Source organism: Rattus norvegicus, chromosome 6 (assembly GCF_021556685.1).
Source record: "Rattus norvegicus strain SHRSP/BbbUtx chromosome 6, alternate assembly SHRSP_T2T, whole genome shotgun sequence".
In the NCBI taxonomy this organism is placed as follows: domain Eukaryota; kingdom Metazoa; phylum Chordata; class Mammalia; order Rodentia; family Muridae; genus Rattus; species Rattus norvegicus.
Genome location: NC_141539.1, coordinates 81,178,370 through 81,204,019, shown reverse-complemented (window position 1 = coordinate 81,204,019; position 25,650 = coordinate 81,178,370). Strand labels below are relative to the sequence as shown.

Genomic DNA, 25,650 nt, shown 5'->3' with positions numbered 1-25,650 from the left:
GGCTAAAATCCAATATTGTCTTTATTTCAGTTTAATTGGAAGAGGATCTCGAATTCATCTTCTCCATGAGATATCAGGAACCTGGATTTCTCTTTGTACCAAAGGTTAATAAGAAATGTGTCTGCAAAAGTCAAACAGCATTAAATACCAAAAACTGATTATTATTCTACAGGAGCGGTTCTGTCATTCATAATCTCTCCATGCTTCAACCTTCCACAGCTAATCTTTAATGGATGACATTCAAGAAAGAAAATAACTAACACATAAAGCAGAGGCTCTAGTGTGAGCTTTTAAGAAATAAAAAAAAAGGCTTTTGAGGAAATATCAATGTTTTAGACATTATAAAATACCACGAAAATACCATTACATAAAATTTTCACTACTGTACTACTAATAATAATACAAAGAAACTGTAAGTACAAGGCCATGCCACAGAGATTTTAGAATAGAGAAAAGATTCAAATAAACAGCATGTTTTTAAAAGTAAAAACCACATCACTAACATAAGAAACAAAATGAGTGGATGCAATCAGGGCACAGAATGTCTTCTGTCAAATTCAACTACATTAAGAGAACCTTTAAATGTTTAGCATTTAGGCACTGTTTTTAGTTGAAAAGAAATCATTTAAAAGTGTAAATATTTGATGTTTCAGCTATTTTTCTTTAAAATACACTTAATATCTGCAGGCCATCACTAATGTTTTAAAATAATGTTACACATGTGTGGAATTTAAATGAGTCAAAATAAATGGGTCCTAAATAGACACAACAAACACTCCTTAAATTAAACACATGGGGAGGAATGCTGTTTTCTCTAAAGTGGAATAAAACCATGTTAATGTACAGTTCTTTCTTGTCTTGTAGGGGTTAATTTCTCAACAGCAGGTGTTTATACAGCTCAGGCTTGCTCTGAACTCCAAGTTTATATAGATCCAGCTAGGTCTTAACTGGAATCCTCCCACACGCTAAGATTACAGGTGTATATGACCAAAGCACATTTCTAAAAGACATTAACAAACTTTCTCGTATGTCAAGTTTCTCGATAAAGAAGGTGGACAGGAGTGGTTGTGTGGGTAGCAGGGAGCTGCAAAGACAGGCTATGTCTTAGTTTCTGGTTGAATAGCCTGCCAGTCTATTGTCGGCAGCATTCAACATGAAATTTGTTTTTTAAAAAATAATAAAGATAACAAAATAGCTTAATATATATTTAAGAATTAAAAAAAGCAAGCAAAAAATCTATACTTGTCTGCATTTTACAAGTAGGAGATATACAGTATCAAATCTTCAGAGATGTTCTAGCTTTCCACCACAGAACTATAAAATGGGGAAGGTTAGAATGTATAGCTCGACCTACAAAAAGTCATCAATTAATTTTAAAAATTGACTGTAATTAAATTGTAAAAATTAGTTTTCCTTATAAGATAATATTCTTAGTGCTGGGCAGCAACAATGTGAACTAAAAAGCTAGAAACAATGACTATACAATAATCAAGAGAAAAGGATACTAAATATTTTTTTAAAAAAGGAAAATTGGGGGAAAGAAAAAGTTATGGCAGTCAAATTAAATAAAAATACTATTTAAAATAAATACAAATAAATTCTGTAACACAAACTAGGTATAAACACAGAACAGTTATCTGTTATTCGGTTAAGCAAGAATTACATGACTGCAAATCTGTTGAGCGTTTTAATGGTGTCCAATTGATGAAGAGCTTCAGAAAACAATATGGTGACATTTATTGAGACCCTCTATGAGTTAGACACTTCATAAGAATTAGTTTGAAAATAAAAGCCACCTATAACAGATTTCAACCAGTCCTGAGTGAGACTGTAATCATACATGTGAGAAATGTTGGGAAAAGTATGGGCCCAGTCTGGACACTGAACCACACCTATACAGGTAACCCTGGGCTGTAACTGAAAGGTGGTAGCAAGAAGGAGGAACACTTCACCTTTCAAATTTTTCCTTTTATCGGTGATGTGCAGTCAGTACCTAGTTCATAGTGAAGCCTCAATTTCAATTCTTTGATTTCTAATGAACTTTACACTGTGCTTAAAGAGCATTTTAAGATCCAGAAAAATACCAGGGACAATGATAACAACGACACTTATTCCTGAAAAGGAGGAGCAAGTAAAGGGTAAAGCACTGAGAAGTCTTGTGGTGGCCAATACCACTGAGCTTCAAAAGCTCATGAGCATACAGAATGATAATACTGACATCATGTAAAAATCTAGAGAGAAACAAAGGAAGCTAAATAACAACCTACATGGTTGACGTGGTTACACAAACCAAGCATTTGCTATTTCACTTCTCTTATTTTGAATTTACAATGTAGTAAAATGCTATGAAATATATATCTGTCGATAGAATTTTTCTTAAACCCAATTTCTTTTCCAACATAATTTTCAGTGTACCACCCCTAAAATGTGATGCTTTAGTCCATCTTAGAAGGGGGAACAAACATAGCAGCCTTATTTATAATAGCCAGAAGCTGGAAAGAACCCAGATGCCCTTCAACAGAGGAATGGATACAGAAAATGTGGTACATCTACACAATGGAATATTACTCAGCTATCAAAAACAATGACTTTATGAAATTCATAGGCAAATGGTCTGAACTGGAAAATATCATCCTGAGTGAGGTTACCCAATCACAGAAAAACACACATGGTATGTGCTCATTGATAAGTGGCTATTAGCCCAAATGCTTGAATTACCCTAGATGCCTAGAACAAATGAAACTCAAGACGGATGATCAAAATGTGAACGCTTCACTCCTTCTTTAAAAGGGGAACAAGAATACCCTTGGCAGGGAATAGAGAGGCAAAGATTAAAACAGACACAGAAGGAACACCCATTCAGAGCCTGCCCCACATGTGGCCCATACATATGCAGCTACCCAATTAGACAAGATGAATGAAGCAAAAAGTGCAGGCCGACAGGAGCCGGATGTAGATCTCTCCTGAGAGACACGGCCAGAATACAGCAAATACAGAGGTGAATGCCAGCAGCAAACCACTGAACTGAGAATAGGACCCCCGTTGAAGGAATCAGAGAAAGAACTGGAAAGCTTGAAGGGGCTCGAGACCCCATATGTATAACAATGCCAAGCAACCAGAGCTTCCAGGGACTAAGCCACTACCTAAAGACTATACATGGACTGACCCTGGACTCTGACCTCATAGATAGCAATGAATATCCTAGTAAGAGCACCAGTGGAAGGGGAAGCCCTGGGTCCTGCTAAGACTGAACCCCCAGTGAACTAGACTATGGGGGGAGGGCGGCAATGGGGGGAGGGTTGGGAGGGGAACACCCATAAGGAAGGGGAGGGGGGAGGGGGATGTTGGCCCGTAAACCGGGAAAGGGAATAACACTCGAAATGTAAATAAGAAATACTCAAGTTAATAAAAAAAAAAAAATTACTGTACCTGAAAAAAAAAAAAAGAAGGGGGAACAAAAATATTCATGGGAGGAGATATGGAGACAAAGTTTGGAGCAGAGACTGCTCCACTTAGGGATTCGGCACATATATATACAGCCATCAAAACCAAATAATATCTATGAATCCAAGAAGTGCATGCTGACAGGAGTCTTATATAGCTGTCTACTGAGAGGCTCAGAGAGATTGTGACAAATACAGAAGCGAATGCTCACAGACAACCACTGAACTATGAATGGGGTCCCCATTGGAGGAGTTAAAGAAAGGATTGAAGGAGCTGAAGGGGTTTGCAACTCCCTAAGAACAACAATACCAACCAACCAGAACTCCCAGGGAATAAATCACATCCAAAGACTACACATGGACAAACCCATGGCTCCAGCTGCATATATAGCAGAGGATGGCCTTGTTGAGCACCAATGGGAGGAGAAGCCCTTAGTCCTGCCAAGGCTGGACCCCCAGTGTAGGAAAATGTCAGGCGGGGAGGCGGGAAGGGGTGGGTGCTTCGGTGGGGAAACACCCTCACAGAAGAACGGGGAAGAGGTATGAGATAGGTTTATGGATGGGAAATTGGGAAAGAGGATAACATTTGAAATATAAATAAATAAATTTAAAACTCCAATTAAAACAAAAACAAAAACAAAACAGAGGCACTCACTAAACCAGAAGCTTATGACTCACAGGACCAGTAGGCCAGCAAGTTGCAGGGGTTTCCTAGCCTTGGCTCCCCAGCCCTCGTGTTGAAGTCACATGACTCCACATCTGATATTTACAAGGGTCCTGGGGATCCCACTCAGCTTCATTGAAAGACCAACAGAGTGTATCTTTCATTTAACATATGTGTATAAATATTGATTCTTTTAACAAAATCATGTTATAAATGGTATTTTTTACTACTTCTTTCACTTAATTTAGAGATCGGAAAGATTGCATACATCAAATATTGCTGAGAAAATTCTTAGTTATTGAATCACATCTCACAGTATGAATATATCATAACTTTTTAAACAATTTCCTCATTAGATTTTTATTCTTATAATCAGAACTAACACAATAAAAACATTCTTATTTATTTTTATATTTAATCTACTCCAATAAATGTCTACTAGAAGAGGAAATTTGTCACATATTAACAAATTTTAAACCTACAAATATTTTGATGGGGATTGCATTGAATCTGTAGATCACTTTTGGTAAAATGGCCATTTTTACTATATTAATCCTGCCAATCCATGAGCCGGGAAAGGGAATAACACTCGAAATGTATATAAGAAATACTCAAGTTAATAAAAAAAAAACAAAAAACCTACAAATATTTTTGCATCATATTTACTGTTTCAAACATTTACTTTGGTGTTCATCCATTATTTACTTTATGTGGAATCTATTTTGCAAACATTAATATTTTGTTTATAAACATTAAAAGAGATACACATATATTCATCTTATACATCACCAAATTCATATGTTTAATAAGATATGTGAAGTACAGTAATAAACATTTACACTTACGTGGACTCTTGGTTCTTCTGTTACTAGAGATGAAGCATCATTGGCAGGTAAACAGAGGCCCACAGCTTCTCTTTCTATTAATGTGTTGATATAACCACTTTTATTTTCTAGTGTTTTGCTTTGGAATACACTTCATAATACTAGATAGAGTATGAGTTTATCAAATTTTATATCCATTTAGAAATAATAAAAATTTCAAGAATGCACCAGGGACAAAAGTTTTTAGAGTTTCAAATCAGTGAAATATTCTCCCTGTTTCCTTTTTATCTCTTTACTCCTCTGCTATGTGTCAGAGAAACTATATGACCCTGTTATTTTCATCAGTTACGTGAAAGTAAGACATTTAAAACTTCTCACATGTAAAACAACATTCTGTTCTGAATGAAAAATATATGACTAGTAAGAACAATTAAATTCCTTCCATTTTTGCATGTGTTATTCAACTTGTTCCATCATGAATTCTTAAATATGTAATAATAAATAAATACTTAAACTACATGGTGAACTGTATTATTCAAAAGTTAAATCGTAAATAGTATTGCTCAATGAGTCTCTAAAAGAAATAGACTACTTAGTTATATTAAACTATTACTGTCATGATAGCCCCAAATATATTCAATATATACAAAATATTTAAAAACCAAATCTATTTATTACAGGACTGGCTTTGCAATTATATATGTATATACATATATATGTGATCTTTTTAAAGTCAGGAAACTTCCCAATTGTTTAAAACTTCTACTTGTTATTATTCACCTTTAATATATTATCAATTTTCTATAAAATGTATTCTTAGGTTCCCTATCACAAAGAAATAAAAAGTTTATCATTATTTATCACTAATAGAAAAGTTTCCATCCAGTATCCAATTAGATTATTTATTTGTGGTCATCTTAATTACATTATCACAATGGTATTTACTTATAATTACTGTCCACATAATTTAAAGATAAACTGCATTAATTACCTCCTTGATCTAAAATCCCCCAATTCTTTTATATATGTAACCAAGTAAAGTATATAAAATAATATGACCTGAATTTGGTCACTGAATGATTTCATGAAATATAGTTCATTACATAATCTCTAAAATAGTCCTATATACTTATGTATCACTTTACAAATTCTTATTTCTCTTAACAGAAAAAAAGTACAGGGAAAGAAAAAGGTTACAATGGACTACATAGATGGAAATTCCAGAGTTCAGAATCCAGTGATCGACCATGGCCCTAACATACAAATATGTTTTAAAATTTTCTCCTTGCAAAGACCTGTGTCTGAGTAAGGAAATTTCCAAAATGTAAAGCAGTTATACACAAGACTGCTGCAACCCTTCTCTTTAATGTCAGGGAAACATTACCTTTGCCATAATCTGCATCTTCAGATATTAACTTAGTAACTGCATGAAACAGTTAATCAAATATAGGTTTCCACTGGTGATGAATATAGGACTACCTTAACACAAAGGAGAAGTACTTCCTCTCTGAGAACTAAAACAGTAAGTGGTATTTGAACTGCTGGTTGAAAGGCAGAGACACTGGTAATCATGATTTCCCCTTGTTTGTTCAGGCCCTTCCAACAAAACAAACAACCTTTTTGTGATTGGATTGACATGGTGTTAACAATGCATTTAATGCCCAAATCAGTGTGAATACAGGTAAAGCCCTCACTAATACCAGTACCAGGATGTTAAAGCCACCTATTTTCTAAGCAGCCAAAAGGGAAAAAAGCTTCTCCTCCTTTGGCAAACAAGGCAATGAGCTGGTATCCACCAGTACACATCACACAATCACCTTCGAGCTTAATGCGAACACTCATCCACTACCTGCAGTCCTTTCCGCAATGGCAGCCTCTGCTGCTTTTTCGTGGAGGTCCAACTGAAGCTTTAATTTTCTCTTTTCTTTATCTTCTTTAGCCAATTTTTCTTGAAGCTAAAACACATTAGAAAAAATGTTCTTATCTAATAAATGCCTTCTATATATAATTAATTGTAAAGTAGAATTGTATTGTTCTTAAATACTTAAATAGATTCTAACTGCTTCAGTACACTGATTCCAGAGGGCAAAATTAAGGCTGCAATACACTCTCTAAGTAATCACAACCTGAAATCATAGGAAATGGAAAATAAGAGTCCACATGTATATGTATATGTGATACAGACATAAAACAGGAACAACAGTATTGCTAAAAGTACTTCCTACAGAAGACATTTCATTCATTCCTTCGTTTTAAAGCAAAGGATTTGAAGGACTCTACTGATCCTAAAATAATGCGCAGTAGGATTATGCTTCTCATAGTAATTTCAATATTTTGAAACAAAATCAATTAAGATAATAATCTTAACATCTAATATAAATCTGAAGGTGACTACTGTGTCATCACATTCCATTTGAATGTGAGCACTGTCACCTGATTCAAATACGGCATGTAATAATTGCTAAATCAAAACATAGAAAATATCTCATGTCGAATAGAATATTTTTTTGTTTTTTCCATTCTTCTCTGCATTGTTGTCATTCATCTTATTTTCCTTCAGAAACAACATTCAGGCTTCAGTTTGATTAGGTCAAACAATAAAATTAGTAAAATCAGAAAACTGTATAGAAATTTAAAAAGAACACATACAGAGTGAATATTATTTAATAAAGTTATTTACAGACCAGAGGAATTTGAGGAAGAGCCAGAGGAAACAAAACATTACACGTGCATTCAGCTGCATACATGTAATCCTATAATAGGATACAAGGCATAAAATACCATTTGCAATTTTGATGCCTGGTTACTTATATTACTGACATGAAAGCACACATAGATACTAAAATTAAGAAAAACTAACAGAATAGCATGAATTGGCTGAGAATGTAGCCCTCATTCCATACCAGTGGGGCCAAGTGAAATATGGACAGTGTTAATAACATACATTGCCAGCAAAGCTTTATGGAAAACGGTGGTATTATAGAAACCCAAATAGCTTACTTTCACAGCCTACCACTTAGCTGATCATACCTGGATGACAAAGCAAAGTAAAGCCACCACTGAAACACAAAATAAAAATGAGTAATACTGAACAACAGAGAAAACTAGAACTGTCAACAGTTAAGACATCATTTATAGCAATTAGACTTCTACATTTCTATACCTTTTTATTGTTTGCTCTGAGAATTTCCAATTCTTTTTGAAGATATGCTACTGATGTCTCTTTATTTAAGTCAGAGATAACTTGATGATAAATCACAGATTCATAATTCTTTCCACATTCCACACTGTAAATAAAAAGAGCTTTTAAATAATTAATATATGATTCCATATAGGACACACATTTCTTATTAACAATAAATAAAATAACTAAAGTTTAAACTTTTGTGTAGTTAAGTACAATGGCTACAAAACAATAAATATATCAACTTACAGACATATCAATTTACCAATGAAAAAAACTGAGTTTGTGATCTCAAAGAGACTCTGGTTCAGTCTGACTAGATCTGGTTCAGTATACCTAACAAGAGATCAGATTAGAGGCTATAAAAGCTATAAATGTTTTGATTTATAGTTCTGTTTGGGAAAAACATGTATTTTTTGCTTTTCTGAAAATGGAAACAACAATTTTCCCAATTTTATGAAAACAGTATCATCTTCATATTTTCATTATTAACTGAAAGACATTAAAATTAATATCTATTCCCCAAGGAGTTAATAGTAAATACATTCCACAAGACAGCTGACAACAACATCGACCTGTAAGCAGGTAGTATAGAGAAGAAATGAGAAAAAGATGGGTTGTTTCTGGTGTCGAAGTGTTAAGTATGTAAGCACTGATGGGTGTGTTACTTAAGCCGGTCTTTGGCACTGAGCCCTTTGGACAGGCAGCGAGTATAGGGCTCTCATGCTCTCATACTGAATTATACCACAGAGCTCATGGAAGGAACACAACATGAGCTCTACCATTTATGTTTCTTGTATGATTATAAAAATGTTTATCCATTCTCCCACCATCCTCTATACCAAACATATACTACCAATTGTACTTTGGTAAGAATCTGACACTAAGAGAGAAGAACACCAATACAGTTACTGATTTTACTGTGTATTGATAGCAGTGAATGTATCTGAACAATTTTGAAGAGAAAAGCAACCCTACAAAACTTTAAAATAGTATGTGAGGAAACACAAAAATCAGAATTATGTTGTCATTTTAAAAATCTAGTGTTACCTTTACAGCACATAATTAATAAACAAAGCAGCATAATCTCATTCATAATAAACACAGGTATCATAGACTCAAATTTCTTTACAGAGTATGACTTAAAGCCACAGAATGTAGAATAAAAAAAAAGGTAGACAGAGTACAGGATCACTCTAAAAGTATTCAAATTACCCAAAACCAAGAACATGGCGATGAAAAAATAAACACCTTTGACCAGATTTGAGCTTTGGTGAATAACATATCATTTATATCAGTTTCACACAAGTATCCTTATATAATAAAGTCATAGTGAAACTCAAGACGGATGATCAAAATGTGAATGCTTCACTCCTTCTTTAAAAGGGGAACAAGAATACACTTGGCAGGGAATAGAGAGGCAAAGATTAAAACAGACACAGAAGGAACACCCATTCAGAGCCTGCCCCACATGTGGCCCATACATATACAGCCACCCAATTAGACAAGATGGATGAAGCAAAGAAGTGCAGACTGACAGGAGCCGGATGTAGATCTCTCCTGAGAGATACAGCCAGAATACAGCAAATACAGAGGCGAATGCCAGCAGCAAACCACTGAACTGAGAATAGGTCCCCTATTGAAGGAATCAGAGAAAGAACTGGAAGAGCTTGAAGGGGCTCGAGACCCCATATGTACAACAATGTCAAGCAACCAGAGCTTCCAGGGACTAAGCCACTACCTAAAGACTATACATGGACTGACCCTGGACTCTGACCTCATAGGTAGCAATGAATATCCTAGTAAGAGCACCAGAGGAAGGGGAAGCCCTGGGTCCTGCTAAGACTGAACCCCCAGTGAACTAGATTGTTAGGGGGAGGGCAGCAATGGGGGGAGGATGGGGAGGGGAACACCCATGGAGAAGGGGAGGGGGAGGGGTTAGGGAGATGTTGGCCCGTAAACCGGGAAAGGGAATAACACTCGAAATGTAAATAAGAAATACTCAAGTTTAAAAAAAAATAAAATAAAAAAAAAATAAAATTTCATTACTTTCTTTAAACTCATTTTGTGCTTTCTCTCAGCTATCTAGATACATTATATCAACATCATGAAAGTAATTGAAGCCCTTACAGAGAACAGAAATTTTTTTATTAATTAATTATTTAATTTCTTTACATCCCAACTGTTTCTCCGTCTCCTAGTTCGCCCTCTCAGAGTTCTTCTCCCATACCCCTCTCCCCTTCATGCTGAAATTGTTTTTAAGTCACTAACACATTAAATTTATTAGACTCCAAAATGAAGAAGAGAGAAAACGTATTAAGGGAAGAGTGCTATTTCAATTCTTACTTTTTCGATGAAACACTGAAACCAACACGCACCTGCACGTTGCAGATAGAACTTCATCTGGACAAGGACGGAGGACCTGACAATTGCTGGATTTTCTTCCTGGTAATACAAGGTCCTGAGATGTGACTTCATTGCCTAACTCGTGCATGTTCTGCTCTGAACTCATAGTCAGCTGCTCATCTGCTGGTGCGTCCGCACTTCCCACAGAGGTCAGTTGTACAAGACAAAGGTCATATCTGCATTAAACAAATGACACGTGATATATGAAAGGACACAGGCAGATAGGAAGATGGTTGAGTCAGATGACCATGCTTAGGAAAAGAACCTCATGGACTTGAACACAGTCACTGGGATCACTCTGCAGACGAAGTGTGTGGAGTGCAGCATTTGTCGTCGGCATTCCTATGTCCGTGAGCAGAAGACATTTACATCAGTGGTTCGCAACCTTCCTAATGCTGTGACCCTTTATGCAGTCCCTCATGTTGTGGTCACCCAACCATAAAATTATTTTGTTGTAAATTTATAGCTGCAATTTTGCTATGATTATAACTTGTAATGTAAATATCTGTTACGCAGGGTAGCTGATATGCGACCCCTGTAACAACATTCAATCACAGAAGGTTGAAAACCTCTGTTTAGAGTAATAGCTTACAAGTCAGGCTCTACACTGCTACCTGAGTTTCTAAAATGGGGCAGAGAAGGCCACACCTGTGCTAACTCAACAAAAGCTTCTGGAAGTGGATCAGCTTCTATGTTTTACATTGCCTAAATGATTACAGTTAATGGAGACGACCATTAATTTAAACATATACTCAAAGTAGTAAGTATAAGAAAATGATAATAGTGAATCAGTACTATGCAATGTAACTGTGATTTGCCCTGTCTGTAGAAAAAATTACAGCCTTAATAAGTGTATAATGATGTACAAGATATTTAACATATCACTTTCTGTCTATAAAATGTAAATAAAAAATATCACTGACTTAAAGAAGTGCCTGATATCAGTAAAGATGATTTATTTCAGTAAACATCATTATAATATTAAAATGAATGGAATTACTTTAACCTCAATGTCATCAAAAAATACAATACATTATTAAATCTACTTTGTATGCCTAATTATAATCACAAAATTATTTAAGTTGTATACACTAAGCAATATTTATTTTAAAGAGATAAAATATATTTCATGGCATAATAAAGTTTGGGAGGAAATCATTATTACTAAAATTAAAAGACACAACTATTGATTGCAACTTTTATGTACTTTATTAAGTCTAGAAGAAATAATTCTCCACCTGTAAAAAGTAGGCTTGGCAGTATTACAGAGCAATAGTGATAAATATATATATGGTATTGGTAAAAAGAAGGCAGATAGACCAGTGAAATAGTATTGAAGACCCAGAAATGAACCCACACACCTATGGTCACTTGATCTTTGATAAAGGAGCCAAAACTATCCAATGGAAAAAAGATAGCATTTTCAGCAAATGGTGCTGGTTCAACTGGAGGTCAACATGTAGAAGAATGCAGATCGATCCATGCTTATCACCCTGTACAAAGCTTAAGTCCAAGTGGATCAAGGACCTCCACATCAAACCAGATACACTCAAACTAATAGAAGAAAAAGTAGGGAAGAATCTTGAACACATGGACACCATAGAAAATTTCCTGAACAGAACACCAATGGCCTATGCTCTTAAGATCAAGAATTGACAAATGGGATCTCATAATGCTACAAAGCTTCTGTAAGATAAAAGACACTGTTGTTAGAACAAAATGCCAACCAACAGATTGGGAAAAGATCTTTACCAATCTACATCTGATAGAGGGCTAATATACAAAATATACAAAGAACTCAAGAAGCTAGACTCCAGAGAGCCAAATAACACCACTAAAAATGGGGTAGAGCTAAATGAAGAATTCACAGCTGAGGATTACTGAATGGCTGAGAAGTACCTTAAAAAATGTTCAACATCCTTAGTCATCAGGGAAATGCAAATCAAAACAACCCTGAGATTCCACCTCACACCAGTCAGAATGGCTAAGATCAAAAACTCCGGCAACAGCAGATGCTGGTAAGGATGTGGAGAAAGAGGAACACTCCTCCATTGTTGGTGGGATTGCAGACTGGTACAACCATTCTGGATATCAGTCTGGAGGTTCAGAAAATTGAGCACTGCACTACCTAAGGACCCAGCTATATCTCTCTTGGGCATCACTATGTTCATAGCAGCCTTATTTATAATAGCCAGAAGCTGGAAAGAACCCAGATGCCCTTCAACAGAGGAATGGATACAGAAAATGTGGTACATCTACACAATGGAGTACTACTTAGCTATCAAAAACCAATGACTTCATCAAATTCATAGGCATATGGATGGAACTAGAAAGTATCATCCTGAGTGAGGTAACCCAATCACAGAAAAACACACATGGTATGCACTCATTCATAAGTGGATATTAGCCCAAATGCTCGAATTACCCAAGATGCACAGACCACATGAAACTCAAGAAGGATGACCAAAATGTGAATGCTTCACTCCTTCTTTAAAAGGGGAGCAAAAATACCCATAGGAGGGGACAGCTAGGAAAAGTTTAGAACAGAGACTGAAGGAACCATTCAGAGCCTGCCCCACATGTGGCCCATGCATATACAGCCACCAAACTAGATAAGATGGATGAAGCAAAGAAGTGCAGGCTGACAGGAACCGGATGTAGATCTCTCCTGAGAGACACAGCCAGAATTCAGCAAATACAGAGGCGAATTCCAGCAGCAAACCACTGAACTGAGAATAGGACCCCCGTTGAAGGAATCAGAGAAAGGACTGGAAGAGCTTGAAGAGGCTTGAGACCCCATATGTACAACAATGCCAAGCAACCAGAGCTTCCAGGGACTAAGCCACTACCTAAAGACTATACATGGACTGACCCTGGACTCTGACCTCACAGGTAGCAATGAATATCCTAGTAAGAGCACCAGTGGAAGGGGAAGCCCTGGGTCCTGCTAAGACTGAACCCTCAGTGAACTAGACTGTTTGGGGGGAGGGCGGCAATGGGGAATGGATGGTGAGGGGAACACCCATATAGAAGGGGAACAGGGAGGGTTAGGAGGATGTTGGCCTGGAAACCGGGAGAGCGAATAACATTTGAAATGTAAATAAGAAATACTCAAGTTAATAAAGATGGAAGAAAAAAAGTAGGCTTGGTGATGGGCTTGGAAATCTACAAACATTAAATCCTTTTGAGACACAAAAGTAATATTAAAATAGAGACAAACTACTATACAAAAGTAACTCACAAAACTTCATTTTATTTTTGTTTGTATTAACTATAGATAATAAAACCTTCAGGTATAGATTTTTCATATGGGTAAAGGGAAGATACATTAAAATCAGCTGCTTTTGGTAAATCGTTTTCATTCTCTTTGTTGAGGACACATTAGGAGAATTATTGTATCATAACTGCATACTGTGAGGTAACTATGACATTCCTACACAACATTGTCCTGGAATGTTATATTTAAAAATTAGCAATTAATTTTGGAGATCTGAAAACTCTTTCATTGTTTGCTTTACGTGTTTGTTCACCATTCTCTTTTCCTGGAATAACTGACATAAGAATGGAACCCTCAAACTCTAAATGAGAAATTTTAGGGGCACAAAAGGAGGTCATGCTTTATAACATATATATGTGTGTGTGCCTGTGTGTGTGTGTGTATACATATATGTAAGTAAAATGAAAAGATCATTACATAAATAAAAACTGCCTTCAGAAGCATTTCATGAAAAACCTTTAGACTTACACACAGTGTATCCTGCTGTTTATGAAGAGCAAAGACTCTTTTTAAATAGACAGAAAAGGCCATGAACATTGAGGTTATAAAGCCCCCACATTCCTAGGACAAAACACTCCTATGTGTTAGATTTGAAAGATTCTGGCCCTTTAAGAACAATTATACTACTATCTAGAGCTTGGTCCGGTTACTTAATGTATTTCTAGGCCTAATTCAGCATCTTTCTCCAGCCAGTGTTTTATTCCTGATATTCGGTTTTTGTTCTTGTTTTACTTTTGCTCATCTTTAATCCTATCTGAGAACTATGCTGCTGTTCATTTATTACACTTAAAACTTGTCTGCTGATTTAACCTGTCAGATTATAGGACTCTGTGAATTCTATGAAATAATCACCAGTGAGTATTTCACTGTGACCATCCTCCATTCCAAACTTCTGGAAGAAATACAGAAATTTCCAAATAAGACAATGTTTGTTTTCATCTCAGATCTTAGTAGTGATGACACCTGGAGTATTAGTAGAATAAATGCATACGTTTCTGACACTTTTTAGTTTTTTTTTTCAATTTATTTTATGTGTATGGGCATTGTGCCTGACGTGTGTCTGTGTATTATGTATGGCAAGTGTACCACTGAATGCCTAGTGTACCTGAAGGTCAGAAGAGGGGTCTGGACACACCACAGTGAGAGTTACCATGTGGGTGCTAGAACTAAGAACACCAATCCTTTGTTCTTAACTGATGAGATATCTCTCTTGCCCCCATTTCTGAGACCTCACTATTTTAATTCCAAAATGTCTTAAAAATAATAGTTTAGAGGTCATAGCAGAGAATTTCTAGATAATGAATTTCAGGGTAGCCTGGCTCCAAAGTAAGACCCTGTACTGACAATATCACCCTCCCTCAAAAAAAAAGTTAATATTTGAAACATTTAATATATAAGAATCCAAACTGTGTGGTTTAGCTCTATATCTAATTTTGTTCAGTCATAAAACCTTTTAGATTCCTAATTTGAACTGTTCATCTGACATTTGGAACCTGCTCTGCAAATCAAACTATCTATACTCTTTTATTGAGAATTTAATTTTACCTCAGAGTAAACAAGGCTGATTTATAAAGTCTTCCTGCTTGCCTGCCTGCATTTTATTTTTTTAACAAATCATTTTTGAGAAATGCTATTTCACCAAATTAGTGCTAAATGTTGAAAAGGCTTTCAAATGTTCTTCTTTAGAACATTTTCTGTATAAGTATTCAACTATTATATAGAAAAATCTCATCTTTTAAATTCTACTACTTATTCAGTATTTTGATATTCGTTTGTGGAAACCAGAGTGTGATATGCCCTGTGGAAGAGTCCTGAAAACAAATATGAGTAATAAGCAGAAACTTCTATTACAGACTCTAGCACAATAAAATGGATGTAATATTTTGAATATCTGAATGTACCAAGGTTGAGGCAAGAGATATACAACTGATTATATGTAACATATACATACTCAAAATTTATACTCTGGATGATTTTACAAAGGTATTTGCTCCAAAACTGAAACAGCAATATTATGCAAATAAATAAACTGCCAAACAGTTAGTTCAGAGATCAAAAAATTGGCAGATGGCAAGAATAACATCTTAAGAAAACTTATCTTCATATGCTTTGAGCTTTAGTAAGGTTTCTTTTATGAAAGTAGGTGCCCTTGCATTTGGAGCATAGATGTTCAGGATTGAGAGTTCATCTTGGTTGATTTTTCCTTTGATGAGTATGAAGTGTCCTTCCTTATCTTTTTTGATGAATTTTAGATGAAAGTTGATTTTATTCAATATTAGAGTGGCTACTCTAGCTTGTTTCTCGGGACCATTTGCTTAGAAAAAATTTTCCCAGCCTTTTACTCTTAGGTAGTGTCTGCCTTTGTCTCTGAGGTGTGTTTCCTGTATGCAGCAAAATGCTGGGTCCTCTTTATGTATCCAGTCTGTTAGTCTATGTCTTTTTATTGGGGAATTGAGTCCATTGTTGTTAAGAGATATTAAAAATAGTGATGTTTCCTGTTACTTTTGTTGTTAGAGGTGGAATTATGTTTGTGTGGCTAATTTCTTTTAGGTTTGTTGCAAGAAGATTACTTTCTTGCTTTTTCTAGGGTGTAGTTTCCCTCCTTGTGTTGGAGTTTTCAATCCATTATCCTTTGTTGGGTTGGATTTGTGGAAAGATATTGTATAAATTTGGTTTTGTCATAGAATATCTTGATTTCTTCATCTATGGTAATTGAGAGTTTTGCTGGAAACAGTAACCTGGGCTGGCATTTGTGTTTTCTTAGGGTCTGTATGACATCTGCCCAGAATCATCTAGCTTTCATAGCCTTGGTTGAGAAGTCTAATGTAATTCTGATAGGTCTACCTTTATATGTTACTTAACCTTTTTCTCTTACTGCTTTTAGTATTCTTTCTTTGTTTTGTGTATTTGGTGTTTTGACTATTATGTGACGGGAGGAATTCTTTTCTGTTCCAACCTATTTGGAGTTCTGTAGGCTTCTTGTATGTTCTGGGGACCCATCCCATATGCTGCCACCAAATCCGGTCACTATTGTTGATGCCAAGAAGTGCTTGCTGATAGGAGCCAGAAATGGGTGTCTCCTGAGAGGCTCTGCCAGAGCCCTACTGATACAGATGAGGATGGTTGCAGCCAACCATTGGACTGAACAATGGGACCCCAATGAAGAAGTCAGAGAAAAGACTGAAGGAACTGAAGGGGTTTGCAACCCCATAGGAAGAACAACAATATCAACCAACCATACCCCACCACAACTCCCAGGGACTAAACCACCAACATGGAGGAACCTATGACACCAGCTGTATATGTGGCAGAGGATGGCATTGCCCAGCATCAATGGGAAAAGCCCTTGGTCTTGTGAAGGCTTGTTTCCCCAATGAGGAGTAATGCTAGGGTATTGAGGTTGGAGTGGGTGGGTGGGAATAGGAGCATCCTCATGGAAGCAGAGGGAGAATGGAGGGGGTATGGAAAATGGGGGAAAGGGGATATTATTTGAATTGTAAATACATAATATTTCCAAGAAAAAAAATTTTTAAAAAAGAAAACTTATCTTCTTAGCACTGCTTTCATTGTATCCCATAGTTTGGGTATGTTGTGCTTTCATTTTCATTAAATTCAAAAAGTCTTTAATTTCTTTCTTTCTTCCTTGACCAAGTTATCATTGTTTCATGGTAAGATTAAAAAAGGATCATTTGCTATCAGTTCCCATTAGCCAAATCTGCTCACTCGGGCTGCTACTCTACCATGTAGTCCATAAGCTGCCCTCTCCTGGCTTTTAGCCACCCTCTCAGCAGTCCCCTAGGGGTGGTGATTACCATAACACACACACACACACACACACACACACACACACACACACACACACACACACACACATTTTAATCTCCCTGCAACAGGTGGTGAACCAACGTGTTGGGAAGGATTCCACTAGAAAGTTAAGATTATCAGCCTGAGTTTGAGAGGAAGTTTTATTTTCTAAGAGGGAGCCAGCGCCATGTTGAATGATGTCATATCTCAAGCCTAGGAACCTTAAACAAAAGAAACACAGAAGCAGTCAGGGCTTGCAGGCTGTAGCTCTCCTGCTGTGATAAGTACTGCCAGCTCAGAGAGTTAGAGATTAGAAGCTGCTTGCTTCTTTAACAAAAGTTGTTTAGAAAAGGATTTAATTTAGGTTTGGTTTAATTTCTTTAAAGATAGTAGAAAGAATTAATGCTCTATTAGCTCTTTCAGGATACCCATATTCTTTGTACTTGGGCTCCACAGGAATTTGGGGTTAAAATCCTAGTTAGAGGGGGTTGGGGATTTAGCTCAGCGGTAGAGCGCTTGCCTAGCAAGCACAAGGCCCTGGGTTCGGTCCCCAGCTCCGGAAAAAAAGAAAAAAAATCCTAGTTAGACAAGTTGCCTGCTTCTTAATGACAGATATTAATGGCATTGAGATTAAGTTTGTTTTTCTAGTTAGAAGAAGAGAGTACCAAGTTTACCTGAATCACATTAACTAAAATTAGTCACTGACTCCAAGTGGAGAATGGTGATATTTGCAAGTTGATAACATTATTAAAAATAAAAGTCTGTAACACAAGGCAGAGTGAATACAGACATACATTATGGAAGTTATTAATAAATAAAAATTTGACTCTCAAGTAGAAAGCTTAGCAGATAGACGGTATAAAGATGTAATGCTCTAATAAGTCTTACAGGATACTCATATTCTTTCTAGCATGGGCTCCACGGGAATTCCATGGTTTTTTTTTTTTTTTTTTTTTTTGGGAGCTGAGGACCGAACCCAGGGCCTTGCGCTTGCTAGGCAAGTGCTCTACCGCTGAGCTAAATCCCCAACCCCTGAATTCCATGGAATTTACATGGAGATTTTCACCTGTGGTTCGGAGCTTAGATGGGGAAAATTAGTCACTGACTCCAAGTAGAGAGTGGTCATATTTACAAGTTAATAAGGTTATTAAAAGTAGAAGTCTATAACCAGGCAGAGTAAATACAGACATATATTGTGGAAGTTATCAATAAAAATCTGACTGTCCAGATAGAGAGCTTGACAGATCGATGTATTTTAGGCTAAAGTTCTGGTTTGATAAGTTGCTTCCTTTTATTAGTATTGGAATTGATATAAGGTGTTTAATTTGATTTATGAATTACCACACTAAAGGCGATATGGCTCAACAATGCTGGCTAGTGAGGGTTTGTGGTTATTTTTGATATTTACCACAACAGGAAGCTTGGGTTCTCTTAATGTGGGCTCCATGGGAATTTTTGGGTTAGTTTCCTAATATGACAGGTTAGAAAAGCCTAAACAGGCTCATGCAGTATTGTTCAGCTGACTTCTTTTTTTTTTAAATTATTTTAATTTTCATAATGGGTATGATTTTGAGTCTTGTTATATTATTCCTCTGGGAGAAAGTACAAGATACAAGCTTTTCTGGCTACAGGTTAAAGAACACAGTACTTTGGGGCAAATATTTTGTGTTTGTGTTTTTTAAAAGGGTGATTAGGCTCTGGACACCTTCCAGAGCGAGATGGATCAGATTTGATAGGGAGATCGCCTGAAAAACTAGATTAAAGAGAATCAAACAAAAGTTACCTTGATGACATTTAAAGTTATCTTTTGCTGAGACACATCTGTTCCTACCAGTTCCACTTTGGTGAATTTAATGAAGAATTTGAACATCTCTACCTCCAGGTGAGGTAACACTTTGTGGCAAGACAGCTAGTAGGTAAGAATCACCTCATCAATCAGAGAAAGAACTGGAAGAGCTTGAAGGGGCTCGAGACCCCTTATGAACAACAATGCCAAGCAACCAGAGCTTCCAGGGACTAAGCCACTACCTAAGGACTATACATGGACTGACCCTGGACTCTGACCTCATAGGTAGCAATGAATATCCTAGTAAGAGCACCAGTGGAAGGGGAAGCCCTGGGTCCTGGTAAGACTGAACCCCCAGTGAACTAGACTATGGGGGGAGGGTGGTAATGGGGGGAGGATGGGGAGGGGAACACCCATAAGGAAGGGGAGGGGGGAGGGGGATGTTTGCCCGGAAACCGGGAAAGGGAATAACACTCGAAATGTATATAAGAAATACTCAAGTTAATAAAAAAAAAATAAAAAAAATTCAACATAAAAAAAAAGAATCGCCTCATCTACAGACTAAATACTGTCCAGAAAAGAACACATTAAAGAATAAGCTGACTGATAATTTCTGCCAAGTCAGAGTGATCAGCCCTTTGAAATTTTGTGTTTCAAAAGTCTGTCAGTTGATCCTGGGCCAGAAGGCTGAAAACTTGCTCTCATGTGCTAGTGGAAATTTGTCTCTACAACCTGCCTCAGTTCTAGAAGCCATGTTAGGTTTCCTATGTTTCTAGATATTTGGTCATTCTCAGATTTCTGATGGAGTTGAAGACTAATTAGTCTCTTAGGCTACCCAAGCTAATTAACTTTGAGAAAACAAAGTCGTCTGGATGATTTTCTCATGGTAATAGTTGTGCACAGCTTATATTTGAAGAAAAAAGTTTTTTTTAAATTAAACAGAAATAGTGATGTGTAGAATGTATCATTATGCAGCAAGTAGGGTCCAGAATAAGGTGTAGCTTATCATTGGATGAGAAGGAAGGGTAGGCGGGGAAAAGTCTAGGAAGAAGGGAGGAGGAAGAGGAGCGAGGAAATCGAGATGGAGACAACAGAGCAGGATGATCCTGATCCAGGTAGAATTGATCAATTTTGTCTTGTCTACGTGGGTGGCTTAAATCTTTATTAATTGGCAGTGAATTTGTTGTATGGATGTATTGTGGACTGAGAATTTATCATGTAAATCTAATTACTAAATCACAAGTTTGATTTACTGGGCTAAAGAGGACAGTGTGTGAAAGAAATAGCTGAAAGGCAGTTGTAACATGTGGAGAGGGCAGCTAAAAGGGAGACATCTGGAGAGTGCGGCTTGCAAACTGCATGGTAGAGTAGCAGCGAGAGTGAGCAGATCTGCTTGCAGGAACTGATAGAAAATGTTCCTTTTTAATCTTACAGCAACATCACTGAGTAGAGCATTGTTGAGCTTCCATGTGTATGTGGGTTTCTTCTTACTCTTGTTGTTATTGAAGACCAGCATTAGTCTGTGGTGATCTGACAGGATACACGGGATTATTTCAATCTTCTTTTATCTGCTGAGGCCTGTTTGTGATCAATTATACAGTCAATTTTGGAGAAGCTACTATGAGGTACTGAGAAGAAGGTATATTCTTTTGTTTTAGGATGAAATGTTCTATAAATATCTGTTAAATCCATTTGGTTAATAACTTCTGTTAGTTTCACTGTGTCTCTGTTTAGTTTCTGTTTCCGTAATCGGTCCATTGATGAGAGTGGGATGTTGAAGTCTCCCACTATTATTGTATGAGGTGCAATGTGTGCTTTGAGTTTTAGTAAAGTTTCTTTTATGAATGTGGGTTTGAAGCATAGATATTCAGAATTGAGAGTTCATCCTGGTGGATTTTTCCTTTGATGAGTATGAAGTGGCCTTCCTTATCTTTTTTTGATAGCTTTTGGTTGAAAGTTGATTTTATTCGATATTAGAATGGCTACTCCAGCTTGCTTCTTCGGACCATTTGCTTGGAAAATAGAAAGGGGGGGTGGGAGAAGAGGGAAGGGAATAATATTGAAATGTAAATACATAAAATACCCAGTAAAAAAAGAAAACTTATCTTCAAGAATCATTGTGGGAAATGGGGCAGAAAGATTTGAAGAGCCAGAGGAATCGGAGTTCACGATTAAGCTGCATCCTCTAGAAATGTCAGCAGCTAGACCAGTCAAGTCTCACCTCGCCAACGAGTGCCTAAGCATGAAATGAACAGCTAATGTCGTCTGGGGAATTGCATGAGGACTAGAGCCTTAAAAACGAACCAGGCAAACAAGGAACAGTCTTCCCTGGTGAAGATCACACTAGTTGGCTAGCCAATACCAAAAGGTCAGTCCTTTAAACTTATAAAAGCAATGTTAAGCAGCCTGAGTAGTTTGCATTTATGTATTTAAGAATGTGCATATAACATGAGAGCAAAGAAATACATAGAAGAATTTAGAACAGGCAAAAGGGAAACAATGTGACTATTGTAATTTCTCTCTCTCTCTGTCTCTCTCTCTCTGTATGTATGTGTATGTGTAGATATATATGTATATATGTGATGTAAACATATATGACAATATATTACTATACAGTATGATCACATAGATATGTATATATTCTCATATATATGTTGCTAACTCGTGTATATATACACATATACACAAATATATTCATGTATATGTATATGAGAACAGAGAAAAGGGAGCAGATGTGGTGTCCCATGCCTGTAATCCTGGTACTTTAGAGCAGAGACAGGAGAACTGCCACAGGTTCAGGGCCAGCCTTGTCTTACCAAGCTCTAGGCCAGCCAAAGCTACAAAGTTACATCCTATCTTTAGAAGGCTCCTAAATAATAGAATTTATTTTAATAGTATTTCGAAGGCTTTTAGTTACTAAAATTAAGGAGGAAACTATCCTTTAATTGGGGATTCTCCAATAAGCAAGAACTTTAACAAACCAGGTATTTCTTATATTATATTAGAGTGAAAACTTCTAAAATGAGTAGCAAGGCAGAGATCAAATTGTGGCTAACCCCCCGCCAAGAAAAAAAATGAGAGAGACTGCTGGTAAAGATACTTGGAGACAAGGTAATCAAAGTTAAAAGATGCTGAAGCCATCTTTTTGAAGGCACCAAGGTCACTGAGATGTGGCAGGAAATGAAGAGAAGAGATGGAAAACAAATGTAAATCTCTTGGGAGGCTACGAGAGCATCTAAAGGAGGAGCCCTAAAATTAAACAGAAAGCACAATCGATGGTCAGTAAAATGCCTTTCTCTGGTTTTTCATTTTAAAATTAATTTGTCTTATAAAATAGTTTCACAAACAGAAAATATCCTGTAAGCCCTCTACCTACATTCTTCTGTCCCTCTCTGTCAGTCTATTACCATCTAACTCTATACATACTTTCTTTCCTGAAACTCTTGAGAGTACATTTCAGGCATGGACTTAGATATTCTGGTATAGTTAAGGTTGTAATCTAATTTTGCATTTTGCAATTTCTAAACACAATTTCTGATCTAGTGCCCTCTCCAAATATGAGAAGAGACTAGCACTCAGTAAGTCACTCTTTCCCCAACTCTCCATCCTAGAAGTAAGTCTGTAGATGATTGTGTGATGGTGCTACCGAAGACTTAAGCTGAACTTATTTGTATGACCCATCAATTCTGAAAGAACCATACATACAAACATGAACATAAAAGCCCATAAAGTCCTACAAAGGGGAGTTACAGAATGGTTATGCAGAGTGGTCAGTTAGAAAGATAAATAATAAACAGAAGACAGATGTCCATTCCAAATCAACTCTTACCTCTGAGCAGACAAAACTTGAAACTGAAATTTTTCCATTGAAATTCCTTCTGGTCCTCTCTCCCTCTCCCCTCTATCTTCCACATTGAAATAACAACTCTCTAGGAATCTATAGAACTGTTTAATCAATGCTATGCTATTTTAAACTGTCCTGTCATTATGGCTAGCCTATTTAATTTCATTTAAATTCATATATCCATATGGTATTGGAGTAATTTCTTTTCATAATCCATAAAACTATAAAGTTTTTTTTTTACTCAAATTTAAGCAACAGGAAAATCCTTACAACTACTGTCAATGCCTTTATTTGCTCTTCTTGGATGTGGTTTTATATGGACATAGATAACCTACTTCAAGTATAATTCCATTGTTACTAGCTAATGCAATCACTTGTGCTAACTTATCCTGCAACTATCTGTAATATTCTAGAGAGCTACCACCAGGTGTTTCTCTAAAATGCCATGCACTGCTACTGCCAAAGGGAGCTTATGCATCTGGACCACCTGAGTACAATCTGATGCTCACCCTTTGAAATCAATACCTATTGTAGGGTAACTACAATAAAAACTTTGAAGACCTTGTCTCTCTACAGTAGACTTAGGCACCATTTAAAGAAATGATTTTTGGGCTGGAGAGATGGCTCAGTGGTTAAGAGCACTGATTGCTCTTCCAGAGGTCCTGAGTTCAAATCCCAGCAACCACATGGTGGCTCACAACCATCTATAATGAGATCTGATGCCCTCTTCTGGTGTGTCTGAAGACAGCTACAGTGTACTCATATACATTAAATAAATAAAACTTTAAAAAAAAGAAATGATTTTCATTATTGAAATAATTCTTATTTTACTTGTGGACACATCAGGATTGTGAACAGGTTCATTGTCAATGTGTTTAAACACTAAATTCTTTAACCTAGAAAATAAACCAAATTATGATATTATTTTCTTATTTAGAAAAGAAATTTCTGACATTCTCTTTGGACTCATTTCTCCAAACAATTACACAGAAATGTATAATATCTGATGCTACCCAAGAAATTATAATTCACAGCCCAAACTAGGAATTATTTCATGACTATTACACAGAAGTGATAAGGTAGTTCGAATCAAATAGGGATTCTCAGAAGCTGGGAAAGTCTCTTCTGTCTGGCTTTATAAATAGTTTGTGACAACTGGTATCTGTGTAAATGGATTTGATGGTCCCCTCGGGGTCAATATTGTTTACAGAGCTGTTTCCTCAGAGTGGCTGAACTAGAATCATCCCTCGGGATGCTACCAGGTTACTAAGAGTAGCAATGACCTCGTCACCTGAGAGCTCAAGAACAGCAAGACAGAAAATAGGAGGAGTATCAGCAAATGTACATTAGAATACATGAACACCGTCTCTTTCTAAAGTTTCTTTTCTCTTTGAGACTATAATTACATCATTTCTCACTTCCCTTTCTCCCCTTCAAACTCTCCCATATACTCCTCCTTGATCTCTATTAAATTCATGGTCTCTTTTTTCATTAATTTTTACGTGTGTGTGTGTGTGTGTGTGTGTGTGTGTGTGTACAAATAAATATTCCCAAATATAACCCTATTCAGTCTGTATAAAGTATAACTTAGAATTCACACCTAAAATTAACTGTAACAGGCAAGTAGTTACTCTGTTCCTGACACCTGCAAGCAATTTATAAGCACTTCTTTATATTCTGATTTGAGGGGAAATGAAGAAGTAGAAATTATTACATTTAGCAACTGATTCTATAAATATAAAAAATAAACCCTGTTGTTTATTGCCTTTCATTCCTATACTATATCTAGCATTTTGCTACTAGATTATAACTAGATATAATGACTTACCACAGTGTCTCGTATTTTAAACAGTCTTTAAAAATGAGCACTACTTTCAAAATACCAGAAGATAAATATGAGACAGAAGCTCCTAATGACATCTGCTACCTTTAAGTAATTTAAAACTGTATGTATGTATGTATGTATGTATGTATGTATGTATGTATGTATGCATGTATGTATGTATTTATGGATGGATATGTCTAGCTGTACAAATACTACTTATTTCAGTTAGTACGCATTTCCGATGCTTTGTCTTTAGGAGTGGAAAACCAGTATCGCACATAGATGCTTATTACATGTGTTCCCCTGACACACACAAAAGGGAAAAAAAACATAAAAAATATTGACTCTCCAGAATGTACCAGAGACCTGGGAGGTGAGAGACTCTCAGGATTCAAGGGAGGAACCTTAGATGAAATGCCCTACAGTGGGGAGTGGGAACTTGTAGAGCAGAAAGACAGGTCATCAGGTGGAGGGATGAGGTTGCCATCCCACAGCCAAAGCTCTGACCCAGAATTGTTCCAGTCTGAAAGAACTGCAGGGATGGAAATGGAGAGGAGCCTGAGGAAAAGGAGGTCCAATGACAGATCCAAAGT

General features: G+C 36.6%; 1 protein-coding gene across 4 annotated transcripts in view; it reads right to left on the bottom strand.

Moving 5' to 3' along the window:
• Mipol1 (mirror-image polydactyly 1) overlaps nucleotides 1-25,650 on the bottom strand; it is a 335,792-nt gene that overhangs the window by 236,888 nt on the left and 73,254 nt on the right. For all 4 annotated transcript variants that reach the window (NM_001399384.2, XM_087551904.1, XM_087551903.1 and 1 more), the window contains 3 exon segments: nucleotides 6,781-6,886; nucleotides 8,095-8,218; nucleotides 10,494-10,697. In NM_001399384.2, the coding sequence (NP_001386313.1) occupies nucleotides 6,781-6,886; nucleotides 8,095-8,218; nucleotides 10,494-10,627 (364 nt within the window). In that variant the 5' untranslated portion in view covers nucleotides 10,628-10,697.